This window comes from Strongyloides ratti (genome assembly GCF_001040885.1).
Source record: "Strongyloides ratti genome assembly S_ratti_ED321, chromosome : X".
Taxonomy (NCBI): Eukaryota; Metazoa; Nematoda; class Chromadorea; order Rhabditida; family Strongyloididae; genus Strongyloides; species Strongyloides ratti.
In genome coordinates, this window is record NC_037309.1 from 1,253,776 (window position 1) to 1,274,060 (window position 20,285).

The 20,285-nt window shown below is 17.4% G+C and overlaps 3 protein-coding genes across 3 annotated transcripts; all 3 read left to right on the plus strand.

Annotated features, from left to right (window-relative positions):
* Positions 1-5,444: 5,444 nt before the first annotated feature.
* Positions 5,445-6,040, plus strand: SRAE_X000026700 (Hypothetical protein; the record flags this gene model as incomplete). The annotated part of the gene is made up of 2 exons (XM_024644590.1): positions 5,445-5,754; positions 5,796-6,040. 2 exons carry the CDS (start codon positions 5,445-5,447, stop codon positions 6,038-6,040), a joined length of 555 nt encoding a protein of 184 aa, XP_024510133.1.
* Positions 6,041-11,188: 5,148 nt separating this feature from the next.
* SRAE_X000026800 (Hypothetical protein) lies at positions 11,189-11,778 on the plus strand (the record flags this gene model as incomplete). Its single annotated transcript, XM_024644591.1, has 2 exons — positions 11,189-11,495; positions 11,537-11,778. 2 exons carry the CDS (start codon positions 11,189-11,191, stop codon positions 11,776-11,778), a joined length of 549 nt encoding a protein of 182 aa, XP_024510134.1.
* Positions 11,779-17,702: 5,924 nt separating this feature from the next.
* On the plus strand, positions 17,703-18,256 carry SRAE_X000026900 (Hypothetical protein; the record flags this gene model as incomplete). The annotated part of the gene is made up of 3 exons (XM_024644592.1): positions 17,703-17,978; positions 18,018-18,168; positions 18,213-18,256. The coding sequence occupies 3 exons, from the start codon at positions 17,703-17,705 to the stop codon at positions 18,254-18,256; spliced, it is 471 nt and encodes a 156-aa protein (XP_024510135.1).
* Positions 18,257-20,285: the final 2,029 nt, after the last annotated feature.

Below are 20,285 nucleotides of genomic sequence, written 5' to 3' on the forward strand. Positions count from 1 at the left end.
TTCTTCTATTTCCTTTAACGTTTTTTACTTGTAAATCATTTTTTAAAGTTTAACTTTTTTTTTCATAATTTCTAAAACGACACTAAAGTTTTATATTTTATCCTTTTTTTATTTTTAATATATTTAAAATAATAAAATCGTTAAATCATCTGTCAAGATTACTTTTTTTAATAACCCATTAATTAAGTTTGAATTTTTTTTTGTTTGATTAATTTTTTGAGATATGTTATTATAATAATTTTTATAATAACTTTTAATTAATTAGCTTAATAAAAATTTTTCGTATAAGATATTAAATAATTTTAGATCACTGTATACTTTTGTGCAATATATAAAAATTAGGAATTTAAATTAAGTTTAGTTTATACAAAATTGTTATCATTGTTTATATATATAATTATATTGAAAGAAAAATTATTTAATTGCATTTTATTTTAAAATATTAATTTTTAATTAATATTTATCACATTAAATAGATGTTTTTTTTTAATTTTAAAGTTAGTCTAATGTATTTTATATATTTTTCAATAAAATTTTCATATTTTAATTTTAACTTTGTAAAATATTATAATTACTTATATTTTTTTAATTATGATGAAAAAACATTTAAAAAAAACTTTTAGTAACAATTAAAAAATTTCTTAACATTAACGCAAAAAATTACATAGGAAAAAATATAATAAAATCAAATGATAAAATCTTTTATAAAATTATAAATATTTACTAGAAAAAGAAAAAACTTTTAATTGTTGATAATATATTACTATAATAATAAAAGTGTTAAAACTAATAAATGTTTTGTAGCGTTTTTATTATCAATTACAAAGATTATTGTAAAATTATATTAATTTTTTTAAATGTTTAATAATATTATTTTTTTATAATTATACTGTGAAGGTGTGGCATATTATATTTGTCTTTAAAAGTAAAAAAGGATACACTTTTGATTACTATTTTCTAAATACAAAGAATTAAAAATTGACTAGATTCAATATAAAAATATTATAAAAATTTATTAATTAAATAACTTTTTTAGAATATTTTATTAGACACATAATAATATTTGTTGTTTTTGAAAGAATTTTTTATAATTTAAAAAATTAAAAAAAAGACACATAATTTTTTGGCCATTTTAAGTTGATATATAATACAAAACTTTATAAAAAATATAATTGTAAAAAAAAATTAAAAATGTTTTAAGCATATTTTAAAAACTTCCAGTTTTCATTAAAAATAAGACTTCAATATTAAATTAAAATATAAAAAATTTATTTTTTTATATAATTGTTTTTGGCATGATTAGTTGGTTGACTTTATTTTTTATAAAAAGTTTTTTATTTTATTTTAAAGTATAGCTTTATAGATTTATGAAGATAAATATTATACCTGAAAAAATAAATATTTTATATTTAATTGATACTAGATAATTATTAATAAAAATACAAATTGTAATATTAACGAGAATAAAAAAGTTATATATCATAATAACAAATAAATATTTTATTCGTCTATATTCAATATTAAATTTATTCAATTGACACAATCACAATAATAAGATAAGTTACTAAGCAATTATGACAATTAAGTTGAAATATTAAGAAATTAAGTTATTAAGTGGCTTTAATAAATTAGGTAAAAAGAACATAAATTATTATAACCTACACTTAATATATATCCCTTATCACTTAGAGTAATACAATATGAGTTTTACAATATATATAATAACTCCTAAAATTAAAACAATTAATATAAGCAAAAGATTACAATAAAATGATTAAAATAATCTTATCTATTGCTTATATAGACAAAAAATGATTACTTAGATTGAATGATTGTACCAAATCTTCATGATACTTATAAACATATAATAATTAAAATGGTTTTATATGTTTAATTAAAGTCTAAAATAATAAAAAAAATTTTTGTTTACAAAATAAAGTCAATTATTGATATTTTATATATTCTTTTATTTATTTCAAAATGGTAATTCATAATATTAAAAGCCAAGCAACGATTTAAAAATTTTTTTGGTTTTTTAAAAATTAAATAAACTTTTTGATATAAAATAATATTCTGATAACGAAAACAACAATCATTTGTTCAAAAAATTTCAATTTTTTAAAAATATTGCAGTTAAAAGCACAAATAAGCAAATACTGCAAATTAATCATTTTAAAGCCAAATTTAAATTAATGACATAAAATGTTAAAAACACGTTTTTAAAAATAATGTTTAAAAAAGTTTTAAGCAAATTGATTATCTTTATTTTTATTACTTTATTGTTATACATCTTTTCTGTTCTTGAATTAATTTTTATAATGTAAAAATGTTTTACATTTTTTTCAGTTTCACAGATAGTAACTTTTTTTTAGAGAAATTGTTTAAATATAATGATAAATTATGTAATTTCTACATTTATTCAAGTAAAGTATACTTTATCAAAAAGGATTCTTCATTTTTGATATATAAAGCACATAAAAGAAAGTGCAATTTACAAATATTTTTTAGCAAAAAAAATTCTAACTTGAAATAGCATTTTTTTAAATCATTGTTTAAAAAAGAAGAAAGATACGTTTATGGCAACTTTTGTTTACTACATTTAAAAAAAAGTATTTGAAAATGTTATCTAGAAAATGAATTATATCTAAACAATAAAATTCAAATTAAAAAAAAATGTTTTCCAATTCTTAATTTTTTTAAAACTTTTATGAAAAAATTAAATTTAAAGTGATTTTGAATTAATTTGAAGAATATAAATTATGCATTTTTTGATTTCTCTTGAATGAGATAACTTTCATCAGAAAATTAATATGTTAGTTTTGAAATAATCTCATTAACATTTCTTTCAATATAAAGACTTTTTAACATGTTAACAAAATCATCTAACAATAAAATTATTTTTAAAGAATTAAAAGCAACATTAGTCTAACATTTATTTATGAAAACAAATTATTATAAAATCCTTTAATTAATTTATATTAAACAAAATTTAAAAAAATCTCTTTTCACTAATTTTTTCGTATGTAAATTAATATATTTTATGCAATATATATGCTTACTTAATATATTTAATGTATTTACAAAAACCTTTTGGAAAATAAATTATTTAAAAAATTTATTAAGTTAATAAATATTTTAGGGTGTTCTATATTCAATATTAATTTTATTTATCAACACAATTACAATAATATTATAAGATAACACACAATTAAGATATATAGTATTAGGTTGTTATTAAGTGGCTCTAACAAATAAGGTAAAAGAATATAAATTATTTTAACCTACACTTAATATATCCCTTATTACTTAAAATAATACAATATGAGTTTTACAATAGATAACAATTCCTAAAACTAAAATAATTAATATAAGCAAAGTATTATAATAAAATGATTAAAATAACGTTATCTATTGCTTATATAGAATAAAAAATGATTACTTAGATTGAATGATTGTGTTAAACCTTTATGATACTTATAAGTTATACTTTAAACTAATGCAACTTAAATTTAATTTATTTTTTAAATTATCTTATATAAACATATAAAAAAAAAATATAATAATTTCATTTTCATTGTAAATGTATTCAAACAAAGGTTAAAAAATTATTATAATTTTTAATTGTTTTTTTGTTAAAGCAACAAAAAAAACAAATATAAAAAAATAAACTTTTTTTAAATATTTTATAATCTTTTTTAAATGTTTTACTAAAGAACAACTTATTAAAAAACACAATTGACATTATTAAAAATTGTTTTATAAAATTAATATTTATCTTCTACATATAAAACATATCTAATTAAAATTTTTCTCCATTTTTAAAATTTTTTTCATATAAAGAAATTTGTTTATTTTAAAAGTTTTTTGTGTTCTTCAAAAACAGAAATTTTTAAAGCCATTATTAAAAAAATTATGTTTTTTAAATTGTTATAATTTTTAATTTTCTTTATCTTAACGTTTCAAAGAAAATGCATGCAAAGCACTCGTATCAACAGGTGCGTACAAATCACATTCTTTTTTAATTTTATTCCAAAATAAGCATTCATAATTCCTACAATATTTTATTTATATATACAGTTTTTTTTTTTAAATCAATATGGAAGAAATATTTTATTTAATATCTAAAAAAAGTTGTCTTTTGATTTCTTTTTTTTAATATTAAAAATTATTAAAATACATTAAATTAACAATAAAAATTTACGTAATAAAGATATTTAGAAATTAAAATTTAAATAAAAAACAATTAATTAATTAAAAAAACAAAATCATCAGATTTAAAATAAACAAGATAAAAATTGTGTTTTAATACAAAGAGATTTATGAAAATATAATATTATACAAGTAACAAAAAATTTTTTTCAATGTAAACAATTTATTAAATTTATTAATTTATTAGCATGTTTATAATTTTTTCAAAACAATTGTCAAGTTGACATGACAACTTACCACATTAATTCAACATACTAATCGTGAAAAAATATCAATAAATCTTATTTGACATAAGTTTTAATATTTCTTATAATATTTGAAAACAAATCTAATTCTATAAACAAAAAAAAAACATAATTTATTGGCACTAAAAAAGAATTATTTTAATATTATTGAGAAATAACACAATTATTTATTAATTAATCAATTAAAATTAAATTTTAATATACTTTTACAGTTTTTAGATTTTTTATAAAACCTTTTATTAATTTAAGTGTTCAGGTAAAACATAAATATGTTAAAATTAATTTAAAAATATTTTACTTAATATTATTACTTGTCTAAATAAATTTTTTGAATAATAAAATAATTGTTCTAATATATAAATTAAATTCCTGATGATTTCTAGCAATCATATATTATATAAATCTTACAGTTTTAGAAAGATTTTGTAAAAAAAGTAAATATTAGAAATTAAAGAATAAGTACATAAATCACATTAATTGACAAGTAATTTTAAGAAAAAAAACTTGATAAAACTTTTTTTTCCTATTTTGTGATGTTTTTTAAAAAAATATTTTAATTATAAATTTTTGTTTCATGGTTTTTTTTTTATTCTTTAAAGTTGTTTTCATTTGATTTACATTTTAAATTATATTAACATTATTAATTTTATATTGATTGTTTTTTTAATTTACTTTTTACAAAAATTATAAATATTTAAATAACTTTTTTTTATGGAATTTATCAAATTTATATTTTGACAGTAAGATAATTATTTGATTTCACATATATTGATGCTAAAATGCTTTCAATACTTTTTTTTATCTTGTATAAAAATTTTTGTTCATTCTAATGTTGTTGGTTAGTAAAACATAAAGTTACTTAAAATATTTAATTACACTTTTATTTTAATAAACAAAAAAAACTATAAAAATTCATAACAATTCAAAGTTTTCATAATTAATTTATTTTTAATAAAAACATTAATTATTCATATTTGATAAATTCTAAAAATGCATAGTATTGAAAGTTATCTCTTCAATATTTTTATCACTATCGCTATTATTTTTGTGGTTTCAAATTGTCAAAATGAAGAAGCAGACACAGAAAATAGTAAAATCGTAGATAAATGGTTTGTAGGTAATGTAGAAGTTACTTGTAATGGACAACCTCAAGAAAATGTAAATGTTTCAATTTTTAAACTATTGCAAAATGAAAAATTTAATAGTTTGTATGATTATATTGTATTGAATAGTACTTTAACCGATAAGAAAGGACTAGGACAAGTTACAGGACATTGGACAATACCACCTAATTATCCAAGTAAGTAATAATTCTTTATAATTTAAAACATTTTTATTAAGGTTGCAGAATGTGTCTTTTTCATAATTGCCAACCTAAAACTATCCAGATAAAGAACAATGTAGATGGTTATCAATACAGTTATTGTTTTTCTTTTGGTCAATCATATATAAAGAACACTTTAGAACAAGCCCAAAGTAATGATTTTGATGAAGCTATTGAATTAACACTTCAATCTTCCGCTGATTATGTTAAAACATTACAAAAATATATCGGCGACTGTCCATCTAAAAAAATAACAAAATAAATTTATCCTACTTTAATAAACAGCTTAATAAATACAAACATATTATTTAAAAAAAATCATATTTATGCATTATATTTAAAAATAAATAATATTTTATTTTATATTTAAGTATATTATAAATTTAAGATAATTGTTGCAAAATTAACCTTTATTAAATTTATTTTTACAAAATTAAAAAAACTAAAAAGATGTTTCTGTTAAGTAAAATTGTCTACTGAAATGTACAAATAAAATTTAAAAGTTTTTTAAAATTAATAGAAATATTTTTTGTATTAACAATTATATTGTCTTTGAAAAATTTAGTTTACAACATAGTTCTTTTTATTTAAAATCGTAATATAGAAATTATCAAAAAACAATTAGTAATTAGATATATTTTTAAGATTTTATGTTATTTCATTTAAAGGTGTAGTAATAAATAATTTAATATATTAAAAAATATTTCTTTACAAATTACAAAAGTGAAAAATACTTTTTAAAGTTTTTTTACTTACTTATTTTAATTTATAAGATTTAATTCTTCAAACTGCTTTAAATTTTTTTTCAATTATGAAAGAATTTTAAAATAAATATAAATAAAAGCTGATATAAAAAACGACAATAATCGTATTAATATTACTAAAAAATTTACCAATTTCTTTTTTAAAATTTAAAATGACATTTTTTTTTATTTAATAATTTTATATAAAAAAAAAGTTAGATTTTTAATATAAATAATTAATTTTTATTAAATTTAATTTTTTGAAACTAATTAAATCAAAAAAATTATAAATATAAAAAAAAATCATTTTTGGCAAACAGTAATGATAATAGAATATTAGCATTAGATATAAGAAGGCGGATAGAAAATGACAGTATAAAAGGAAGAAGAATAAGTAATATAGAGTAATTTTAACTTTAGTTCTATTCTAAATTGTAAACTTACTAATCTCAAGAACAGATAAAGAAATTATTATAATATGGCACGAAAGGCATTAATATATTATATTAATTACTAATTACATTGTATTATTTTCTACAATTGAATAAAGTATAAACATTTCATAATGTTATTATTATTATTTTGCCAACATGGTATGTCTAACGGCCCCTACATCATCCTTTATCCAAAATAAAAACCATGGACGCCATTAGAAATTTTACATTTAACACATAATAATATTTATTATATTTAAAAGAAATTTTTATAATATATTAAATTCAAAAAAATGCAACATATTTTTTTGACCATTTTAAGTCAATTTATAATACAAAACTTTATAAAAAAATATTAAAAATGTTTTAAAAATATTTAAAAAACTTCAAATTTTCATTAGAAATAATACTTTAATACAAAATATTTATTTTTTATTATCATTGTTTTTGACATAATTAGTTACTTGATTTTTTTTTTTATAAAAAGTTTTATGTTTTATTTTAAAGAATACCTTTATAGATGTATGAAAAAAAATTTTTTAACTAAAAAAATATATATTAATTTTTTTATTAATATTGCAAAAAATTTAATAAAAATACAAATTGTAAAATTAACAACAATAAAAAAGTTGTATAATCATAATAAATAACATATGATAATTGAAATAGTTCGTAATGCTTTGTCATTGAGGCGGAGTAGAGAAACAGAATATAAAAAAAAGAAAAGAAGATTAAGACAATCATTCTCAAGAAATACAAAATATGAAGAACTAAAGCAAGATTATATTAATTTCCTTATTATTTATTATTGTTAAAATTATTTTTACTAATACTATTGTTTCAATAAAAACTAATACTAATTTGTGTGTAAAATTATTATATTTGATGGAGGGATCAAGGTAATTTAATAAAGCTTTCATTCAATTAAGAATATGAAAGCGATAAGGAGTTTTATATGTTTAATTAAGATCTAAAAAAATTAAAAAGTATTTGGTTTGCAAAAAAAATTAAAATCTATGATATTTTATATATTCTTTTATTTATTTTAAAATGGTAATTTATATTATTAAAAACAGTAATGCTAGTCAGTGGATGGCATTAGTCAAGAAAGGGCGGAAACTAGAAAAGTATAAATATATATGAGAAAGAATGAAGAGAAATAATCAGTAGTCTATCAATATAGTCCCGTCTAAGTAAGAACCGGAATTACTGGTAACCCACGGAAGGGGTACCAGTACAATAACTATAAGTACTTCATAAACTGTATTTTATTATTTTTATTTGTTTTATTATCATTATCAAAATGAATTATTATTATCACTATTGTTTAATACGGTCATATCTATTCCCCCTCTTTGGTGATGGTCGTCACTGCTGCAGCATACCTTAACAGGGATGCTAAACATGGCCTTCAGAAAGAAACCAAAAAACTATTAAAAAAATTTTTATATTTTTTTAAAAATTTAATAAACTTTCTGATATAAAATAATATGTTGATAATAAAAACAGCAATAAATTATTCAAATAATTGTGTTTTTATAAAAATATTGAAGTCAAAAAGTCCAAATAAGCAAATGCTGCAAATTAATCATTTTAAAGTCAAATTTTAATTAATGACAATAAATGTTGAAAACACGTTTTTAAAAATAATTTTAAAAAAAGTAAATTTTCAAAATAGAAAAGATATTTGAAAATATTTAATACTCGTAACTGTCTCGAGAATAAACTTATAAAACAAAAAAGTTTTAAGCAATTTGATTATCTTTATTTTAATTACTTTATTGTTACACATCTTTTCTGTTTTTGAATTAATCTTTATAATGAAAAATTTTTTACATTTTTTTTTAGTTTCACAAATAAAATTTTTTTGAAGGAAATTGTTTTAGTCTAATGAAAAATTTTGTATTTTTTACGTTTATTCAAGAGAAGTATACTTTATTACAAAACGATTCTTCATTTTTGATATATAAAGCACATAAAAGAAAGTGCAATTTACAAATATTTTTTAGTAAATAAAATTCTAACATAAAATAGCACTTTTAAAATCAATTTTAGAAAAAGAACAAAGAAATCTGTATAGTAACTTTTGTTAGTTACATTTAAAAAAAGGTTTTCAATAACGTTATCTAGAAAATGAGTTATGTCAAAAGAAAGATATTTAATTTTTAAAAAAATATATTCCAATTCTTAATTTTTTTTTAAAAACTTTTATAAAAACATTAACTTAAAAGTGATTTTAAATTAAGTATATAAATTACACATTTTTTGATTTTTTTTCGAATGAGATAACATTCATCAGAAAATGAATATGTTAAATTTTTGAAATAATCTCAAAAACATATTTTTTAATACTTAGATTTTTTGAATTAAATAATATAAAAAAAAAAGAATAATATAATAATTTCATTTTCAATCTAAATGTATTAAAAAAGGTAAAAAAATTATAAAAATTTTTAATTATGTCTATCTTATTGTTTCAAAAACAAAGGCGGAATTGTTAGTTTCAAAAAAAGTGGATGCAAAGCATTCGCATTAACAGAAGCGTGCAAATCACGCTCTTGTTTAATTTTATTCACAAAGAAACATTTATAGTTCTAACAATATTTATTTTATATATATAGTTTTTTTTTAAATCAATATAAAGAAATATTTTATTTTATAACTAAAAAAATTGTCATTTTGATATTTTCTTTTTTAATATTAAAGAAAGAAACTTTTAAAAAACATTATTTAAAAAAATTCAAAGATAAAAAAATGAATTTTTAAAATATTTAATTGTAAGCTGTATATACTTTTGTATTTTTCAATTATCTTTTGAATATTAAATTTTAAAACTTTTCTAAAAAAACATTTAAAATGACATAAATTATATACAATTAAAACTGTAAGTTTCATCTTTAAAAATATTTTAGAAATTTTTGTACTAATAAAATAAAATGTAAAGTAAATAGTTAAAATATTAAAAAGTTATTCAAATACATTAAATTTATAATAAAAATTTATGTAATTATGATATTTAGAAATTTAATTTAAAATAAATAACAATTAATTAATTAAAAAACAAAATTGTCAGATTTAAAATAAAGAAGATAACAGTTGTGTTTTAATATTAAGAGGTTTTTGATAATTTAATAATATACACGTAACAAAAGAATTTTTTTGATGGCAAACAATTTATCAAAATTATTAATTTATTAACATGTTTATTATTTTCTCATAATTATTGTTAAATTAACATGGCAACTTACAACATACATTAAGCATACTGATGGTATAAAAATATCCAATTAATCTTATTTGATATAAGTTTTAGTATTTCTTATAATATTTAAAAAAAAATATTTTTTTATTAACAAAAAAAAAAACATAATTTATTGGCACTAAAAAAAATTATTTTAATTTTTTTAAGAAATGACACAATAATTAATTTATCAATTAATTAAAACTAAATTTTATTATCCTTTATGGTTTTTAAATTTTTTGTATTGCCTTTTTTTAAATTTAAGTGTTTAGGTAAAACTTAAATATGGAAAAATTAATTTTAAAATATAAAACTTAAAAATATAACTTGTCAAAATAAATTTTTTGAGTTATAAAAAATATTAAATTTCTTATTATTGCTAGCAATCATATATTATATTAATTTTACAGTTTTACAAAGATTTTGTAAAAAAAAAATAAATTTTAGAAATTAAAGAATGAGTACATAAATCGAATTAATAGAACAAGTAATTTTAAGAAAATAACTTAAAACAACTTTTTCCCATTTTTTTGATATTTTTTAAATATATTTTTTCAATAATAAATTTTTGTTTTAAATTTTTTTATTTATTCTTTTAAGTTGTTCTCATTTGATTTACATTTTTAAATTTATTTGCATAATTATTATTATAATGACTATTTTTTTAATTTACTTTTTACAAAAATTAAAAATATTTTAATAACTTTTTTTAAAGAAATTATTAAATTTATATTTTGACAGTAAGAAAATTATTTGATTTCACATATATTGATATTAAAATGCTTTCATTACTTTTTTATCTTGTATAAAAATTTTTGTTCTTTATGATATTATTGGTTGGTAAAACATAAAGTTACTTAAAATATTTAATTACACTTATATTTTAATAAATAATTAAAAAACTATAAAAATTCACAATAATTCAAAGTTTTCATAATTAATTTTTTTTTTAATAATAAACATAAATTACTCATATTTCAAAAGTTCTAAAAATGCATAGTAGTAAAAGTTACCTCTTCAATATTTTTATCACTATTGCTATTATTTTTGTGGTTTCAAATTGTCAATATGAAGAAACAGACACAACAAGTAATGAATCTGAAGAAAAATGGTTTGTTGGTAATGTAGAAGTTACTTGTAATAATAAGCTTCAAGAAAATGTAAATATTTTAATTTTAAAACTAGTGGATAGTGAGAATGATAATATATATTTTTATGAGGTTATAAATAGTAGTTTAACTGATAGTAATGGACGTGGAGGGGTTACAGGACATTGGACAATACCTTATGATCTGTTAAGTAAGTAATAATTCTTTATAATTTAAAACATTTTTCTAAAGGTTGCAGAATGTGTCTCTTTCATAATTGCCCACCTCCTAATAGCAAAGATGAGAAAAAAGAAGGAGAATATAAATACAGTTATTGTTTTTCTTTTGATCAATCATATATAAAGTACACTTTAGAAGAGGCTCAAGAAAATGATTTTGATCAAAAGATTAAATTAAAACATCAATCTTATAATGATTTTGTTGAAGAAACAAAAAATAGTAACGACTGTCCTTCTGAAGGAAGAAAAAAATAAATATATCCTTATCTAATAAACATTTTAATAAATACGTACATATTATTCAAAAAATATCATATATTTTTTATATTTAAAAACTTTAAAAATAAATAATATTTATTTTATATTTAAGTATTTTAGAAATTTAAGATAATTTTTATAAAACTAACTTTTATTAAATTTTATTCTACAAAGTTAAAAAAAAATAAAGAATAAAAAATAATTCCGTTATGTAAAAGTTTTTACTGTCATGTACAAATAAAATTTTAAGGTTCTAAAAGTTAAAAATAGTAATGCCAGTCAGTAGACGGCATTATGTAGGCGGATTCAGAGAGTATAAAAAGGAGAAGAAATAGAAGACAAAGTTAGTTGTTGTCCAGGAAGTTGGTCTGCTCAAGTACCAGTTCAGCTCTGCTTATTCTTTATTTATTTATTATTTATATTTTTCTGTTGTTATTACATTAATAAACGTATATATATATTAATCTATCTGTTCTATTTATTCCCCTTTGTAGCCCAAAACCGCTACATCATCTCTCAACAGAGATGAAAACCATGGGCGCCATTAGGAAATATAATTGTTTTTGCAATAACAATTTTATTACTTTTGATAATTATAGTTTACAATATAGTTCTTTTTATTTGAAATCAAAATATATAAATTTTCAAAAAAATTTAGTAATTAGAAATATTATTAAAATTTTAATAGATAAATTTATGACAAGGTTAATAATGAGTGATTTGATATTTTATATAACATTTATTTACAAATACAATAGTGAAAAATAGTTAATAAATTTTTTTTTTCACTTATTTAAATTGATAACGTTTAATTCTCCTGACTGATTTAAATTTTTTTTTAATAATAAAAGAATTTTTAATAAATATAAATAGAAGTTGATAAAAAAAATAGCAATAATCGTATAATTATTTCTAAAAAATTTACCAATTTATTTATTTTTTTAAAATTCTAAAATAGCATTTTTTTAAATTTAATAATTACATATAATAAAAAGTTAGATTTTTAAGCAAATAATTATTTCTTATTTAAATTTTTTTTTAAACTAATTTAATTAAAAAAGTATAAATATGAAGAAAAAAATACTTTTTGATAAACTAAAACAAATATTTTTTTAATAATTTCTTCTTAATTCATTAATTTTACTTTAAATATTTACTAAAATATCTGTTTGTTTTTTATAATAGTTTAAAAAAACATTTTCTGTTAAAACAAATTCATTCAGAAAATTAAATTTTATTATCTATAAAATCGTTATATCTTTTTTTTGTTAACTTTTATGTATAGCAAAATTGTAATCATTGTGTGATGGTTTGGTCATCATTTTTTATCTATTTAAAGGACTGTTAACTTCGTAGAAATATATTTAATCATTTTATTTAATCACGTGTTACGTCTATGATTTATTTCTAATTTATTTATTATAGGGTTGAGGTTTAAGAACTCATTCTGAGGTCTCGTTTATTGTATTGTAATCTAGGGAGTATAAGTTTCCTCTAAAGTATAGGGGAAATAATTTTTAAAGGCGTTATTAAATAAAATTTTATAAAAATCCTCTTCTACAAATAACACCAGAAATAAACTTTAATCTTATTTATTTGCTGTATATTTTATGTTAAAAAATTAGACGACAATTAGTAGCTTATCAAATTATTTAACACTTTTTAACGTTTTTTTTTTGTTTAATAAAATTAATGTTAATATTTATAATTAATTGATATCTAAAATGTTATGTAGATACTGCTTTTAACAAAATTTTTAGAAATATTTTAAAATGTAACATTTATATATTTTATCAAATCACTAAATTTATTCTATGAATCAATGATTTTGACATAAAAATGAATTAAAAACCATGTAAAATTATATTCATTACAACAATAGTATTTTTTTTATAAATGTAGTATAATACCAAATTAAATCATTTACAAAACTTTTTAAAAAGAATGAACAAAAGAAATTGGTTAATTAATTAACATAATTAGAAGTATTATTTTTTTAGTAAAAGTATAAAATAAATCTTATATATAAGTTTAATACTTTAAAAACTATGATTATGAATTATTTCTTTTTTATGTATATATTTATTTCAAACTATTAAATTTAAATTTTTATATTAATTATGTACAAAGATTATAAAATATTATTATTTTAAAATGTTCGATTATAAGTAAGAATTTTTTAATATTAAAAAATGGTAAACATTATTAAATAATTTATACTTTAATACATCTAAACAAATTAAAATTTACAAAGAAAAGATAATTACTAGATAAAAATATTTTTTTATGTTTTTTTTACTGTACATTTATTTTTTTTCATGTGTTGATCTAGTAACTTTGTTGATTTAATATTGTTTTATTACAAAATGTTTTACACTATACAATAATATAATTTTTTGTTGATTATATTTGCTATAAAATAAATATATTTTACAGTTCTAAATTTTAAACATAAAAAACTATTTTAAATTAAAAATTTATAAATTTTTAACTTAAAAAAAATTTATAGAAGTTTATAAAATTTTAACTAATTTGATAAAAAAAATGTTAACAAATATTTGTACTTTAAAAAATACTTAAACAGTTTTACAATAAGAAAGATTTTTCAGATTCAACAAATAAAAAAATTTTTTATACAACAGTTAATAGTGTTTTTTTTTCATTAACATTATTTGATTTAGAAATAAAAGATTAAATTTTTTAAACCGTATTTCTTAAATCTATTTAAATCAATATAGATTTAACTATATTTTTTTACGATACAATTGAAGAAAAAATTGTTGAGATTGTTCTAATTGTTGTTATTGTTACCGTCTTTGTGTCTTATAAAAAGGTTATTTTTCTTTCTCCTTCTTGCGTTTTCTTTTCTATCGTTTTTTTTACTTTAATTTTCTTCTATTTCCTTAAACGTTTTTTACTTGTAAATCATTTTTTAAATTTAACCTTTTTTTTTCATAATTTTCAAAACGACACTAAAGTTTCATATTTTACGCATTTTTTAATTTTAATTTATTTAAAATAATGAAATCGTTAAATCATCTGTCAAGATTACTTTTTTTAATAACCCATTAATTAAGTTTGAATTTTTTTTTGTTTGATTAATTTTTTGAGATATGTTATTATAATAATTTTTATAAAAATTTTATTTAATTAGCTTAATAAAAATTTTTCATGTAAGATATTACATAATTTTAGACCATTGTATACTTTTGTATAATAAATTATAATTAAACATTTAAATTAAGTTTAGTTTATACAAAATTGTTATCATTGTTTATATATATAATTATATTGAAAGAAAAATTATTTAATTGCATATTATTTTAAAATATTAATTTTTAATTAATATTTATCACATTAAATAGATGTTTTTTTTTAATTTTAAAGTTAGTCTAATGTATTTTATATATTTTTCAATAAAAATTTCATATTTTAATTTTAACTTTGTAAAATATTATAATTACTTATATTTTTTTAATTATGATGAAAAAACATTTAAAAAAGGCTTTTAGTAACAATAAAAAATTTCTTAACAATAAGACAAAAAACTTCATAGAAAAATGTATAATAAAACTAAATGATTATAATTTCTATAAAATTAGAAATATTTACTAGAAAAAGAAAAAACTTTTAATTGTTGATAATATATTACTTTAATTACAAAAAGGTTAAAACTATTAAATGTTATGTAATGTTTTTGTTTTCAATTACAAAAAATTATTTTAACATTTCAATAATTTTTTAAAAATATTTAATTATTATTTGATAATTATACTGTGAAGGTGTGGCATATTATATTTGTCTTTAAAAGTAAAAAAGGATATACTTTTGATTACTATTTTCTAAATACAAAAAATTAAAAAATGACTAGATTCAATATAAAAATATTATAAAAATTTATTAGTTAAATAACTTTTTTAGAATAATTTTATTCGACATAAAATAATATTTGTTGTATTTTAATGAATTTTTTATAATTTAATAAATTAAAAAAAAGCACATACTTTATTGGCCATTTTAAGTCAATTTAAAATACAAAACTTTATAAAAAAGTATAATTGTTAAAAAAATTTTTTTAATGTTTTAGAACATACTTAAAAGCTTTATGTTTTCATTTAAGATAATACTTTAATATTAAAATAAAGTATTAAAAATTTATTTTTTGTTAACATTGTTTATGACATAAATAGTTACTTGACTTTATTTTTTATAAAAAATTTCTTGTTTTATTTTAAAGTGTAGTTTTATAGAAATCCTTCTGGTGTTCACGGTTTCATCCTAGTCAAGGGGTGATGTAGCGATAGTTAGACATACCATTTTGGCAAAAGAATGATAATAACAATATGAATGACTAAACTTTATTGAACATCAGAAAAAAATACAATATTATTAGTGATAATTAATATAATAATAATGCTTTCATGACATATTAAAGTGATTTCTTCATATACTTTTAAGAATTATAAATAAGAATAAGAACTAGAGTGGGACTAAAGTCAGAACTGACTTGTCTTACTTATTCTTTTTTCTTTTATACTGCTATTTTCTATCTACCTTCTTTTATCTAATGCTAATATCTTCTACTGGCATTAAAATTAAAGTAACATTTTTTACCTAAAAAAATAAATATTTATTATTTAATTGATATTACAAAAAATTTCAAATAAAAAATAAAAATAAAAAATTTATAAGAATAAAAAAGTCATATAATCTCAATAAGATATAATAATTTTAATATTTATATGTCTTTAATTAGTTTCCAAAATGATAAAAAACAATTCGGTATACAAAAAAAAGTTACAATCGTTAATTTTTTATATATTCTTTCATTTATTTCAATATGATTATTATTCTTTTTATAAAGGTTTCTTATTATAATTTATAAAAACTTTGTACTGCTGTCCAAAGTGGTAGATTTTGGCAAATAAAAGAAGCTGATAATATAGAATATAAAAAGCATAAGAAAGGAATAAGAAACATTTCGATGCAGAATAATTCCGTTTTAAATAAATAAACTTATATTTATATGTATTGTTTTTTTATTATCACAGATAAAACCAACTTACTAATTACAAATTGTATTTATTACTAGAAATTGAAAACCTTTTTCTTGCATAGAGCTATAAAATTTTTTATGAGATGATTTGAGGAGTATAAAGATGTAAAACAATGTGTTAATGATTCTAATTAAAAAACATCATTATAGTGTTGTAAAACTAAATTTTGTATTTTAAACTGTTAGTATATAAATAAATAAATTATAAGGTAATTTTTTGTTTCTACAATTTGTATCTTTTAATGTAGTCAAAATATCTTATGTGTTTTTTTTATACTCTGGTCATACGGCTCTAATTTTTTTTATAACGAAAACTTTATATAAAAATATAACTTTAGATATTTGTTAGGAAAATTTAAATTAAATTACTTTTTTTATGTCTATTTGCCATTAGACAGGTATATTTGATAAATCAAATCATTATGAAAAGAAATAAATTTCTATCTCAAACATAATATACTTTTGCTTATCTTTATAACATTGCTTTTAGTAAATAAATAATCAAACTTTGCATTTATTTTCAAAAACTAATCTTATTGGAATTTATAAAGAAGCTCCTTATAAATTTCCACTAGAATTGCAAATTTACAATTAGATTTCATTATTCATATCAAAAAAATAATTTTTTCAACAAAAATTAAAAAAAGTTTTGTTTCATATTTGCTTTTTTCATGTACTTTTTGAAATCATGTTTAACTAAATCGATGATTTTTTTTATATAGAATATATGGAAAAAATTTAATTTTTGAAATTTAAAATATAATTTTTTAGCAGAAAAATTTATTTGCAAAAAGTACAATTAAAGTATAATACTTAAACTATAAAAAAAATTTTTAGAATATTCTCATACTAAGTTTTTTATTATATGAGTTTATTAAAAGTTTTATTTTTTTCTATTTTTTTTGGATTTATTATTTTTACAACAAATGGATGTAATTTTAAGTGTACTGGATGGTTAAGAGGACCATGTCAACTTATAATTGACGTAAAAACAGATGTTTTTTTACCAAAAGCTAAAAGTTTGATGTTTATTCAAGATTATAATAGCCTTCAACTTGCATGGTATCAACGTCATAAAAAACAGAATGCTTTGCCATATATGAATAAGATTGTTGCATTAAAATTTGATCAAAATATGGTTGTAAGCATTTAAAATATTAATCTTAAATATTTCTTTTAGAAACGTTTGTGTACTTTTTATAATTTAAGATACAGAAATCCTACAAGCATCATGCTAATTGATTCTTCAATGAGAACAAATTCATTTAGATCAAATTCATTTAGATCAAATTCATTTAGATCAAATTCTATTAAAAATAATTTTGCAAGAAGTAAGTAAAAGATTTTAAATATTTAATATTTCTTTAAAATTTAGGTTCATTACGTAATTCTAGAAGAAACAGTTTTAGTAATTTTTAAAAACTAAATTAATTTGAATAGTACATAACAAAACTTTTATTTAAAAATTTTTTTGTTGAAAAACTAAAAAAAATAGATATTTTTTATTTTTTTATATAAAAAAGTATAATTGATAAACACAATAAACTGATATAAAGAAATTATGCATCAACGTTATTAAAAGTGATTGAAAAATCAGTGTATCTAATGAAAATAAGAACATTAATTTATAAAATATTGTTAACTTTTTAAATTTTTTTTAAACACATAATCTTTTTATAAGAATAAGAATTTTGAAAAGTGAGCAAATAATAAATCTTTCATTTATTCTATCATTTATATCAAATTATATTACATTTATGTAAGTAATTAAAATAATGGTTTAAATTAATCAACATTAAATGTTAATTTTTCAAAGATCTAAATTAGGCCAACTATAAAAATAATATTATATGTGAATAACTTAATCGATTTTTTTAAAAACCGAAATTTTGTTTTATTATGTGATGTATTCAATTAAATTTATTCGATTTAATAAACATCATTTATGCTTTAATTTATTATAGATGATAAATAAATCTTTTATGTATTTTCGATAAAAATTAGTCTCATTCTAGAAATAAAGAAAATAAAAGGGACAAAATTAAGTAAACTAACATATTAATAACAAAAAATTGATTTTAATCACGATTTTTTTTATTTGTGAACTAATATGGCAATAATTTTTAATTTTAATTTTACACATATTTAAATATGATTGTTCAAAAATTATTAAAATAAAGAATATTTAAGTATATGTTAACTTAAATAGTTATTTTAAATATAATAAATTAATAGATAATTAAATATTATGCGCATAATAAAAAAATGTTAATATAGCAAAATTAAAAAAAGTTATGATAAAATATGAAAATTATTCTCATTAAGAAAATATAACTATAGATGTATTTATAATGCAATACTATTTTGATGTATATATTCCATTTTTTACTTTGTTATGTCCAACAATAAATAATTTATTGATAAAAAACAAAAGAACACTATTTTATGTTGAAGTTTTCTATACTAAATATAAAATTATTATTAATTTTATATTTATAAGTAAAAAAGTATCAATATTTAGCAATTTTTTGTACAGATATGCAACTATTTATAAAAATTATTAGTTAATATATAAGTTTTTTATCTAAAATGTATTTAACACGTTATAAATTAGAATAATTCTAGTTAATAAATGTTTTCAAATTGTAAATATTGAATGAACTTATATTCCAAAAATTACTAAGATTTAATGAAATTATCAAATACTTTGCTAAAATTATGTTATGATTATAATAACTATTAAATGAAAATTTTGACGTTTCTTATAATATTTTTTTTACCTCTTATCTTGATGTCGAATTGAAAATATTTTTATTAAAATTGAGTCTATAAAAATAATAGAAATTTTTAAAAGTCAATAATTTTTTTTATATATACGTATATAGAAGAAACAAATAATACCAATTTCAGAATTATATGTTATATTATAGTATAGGTATGAACAGGTAATATAATAAAAAACGGGGTATATAAAAAGAAGAACAATGAATATTTAGAAAAAATTTCCGCCTTCTGCTATATCTTGCTTCAAAATTTAGATAATTAGAAGCAGATTTTTTGAATCAACTACAATTCAATTTTCATGTAGGGTCTACCTTCAAAATTTTTTTATATCTCGAATAGTTTTTGAGATATAAAAAATGATGATAAAAGATAAGGCGCGAAAAAATACCAAAAATTATATCTCAAGAATGGTTGAAGTTTTTAAAAAGTTTTCAACGTAGACTATACCTAGAATTTTTAGAGAAGTATAGCGCATTTAGTTTAAAAGCTCTAGGTGCTCATATACCTGAGTTATGAACTCCGTTCTTGAAACTTTTTGAAGCCATATTTTTCATTATATCTTAAGTTCTAGAATTCACAGAAAGATGAGACCACCTTTAATCGACTTCTCGTAAAATTCTGGTCCAGAAAAAGTGCTTTAATTTTAATATTTTTAATTTTATCG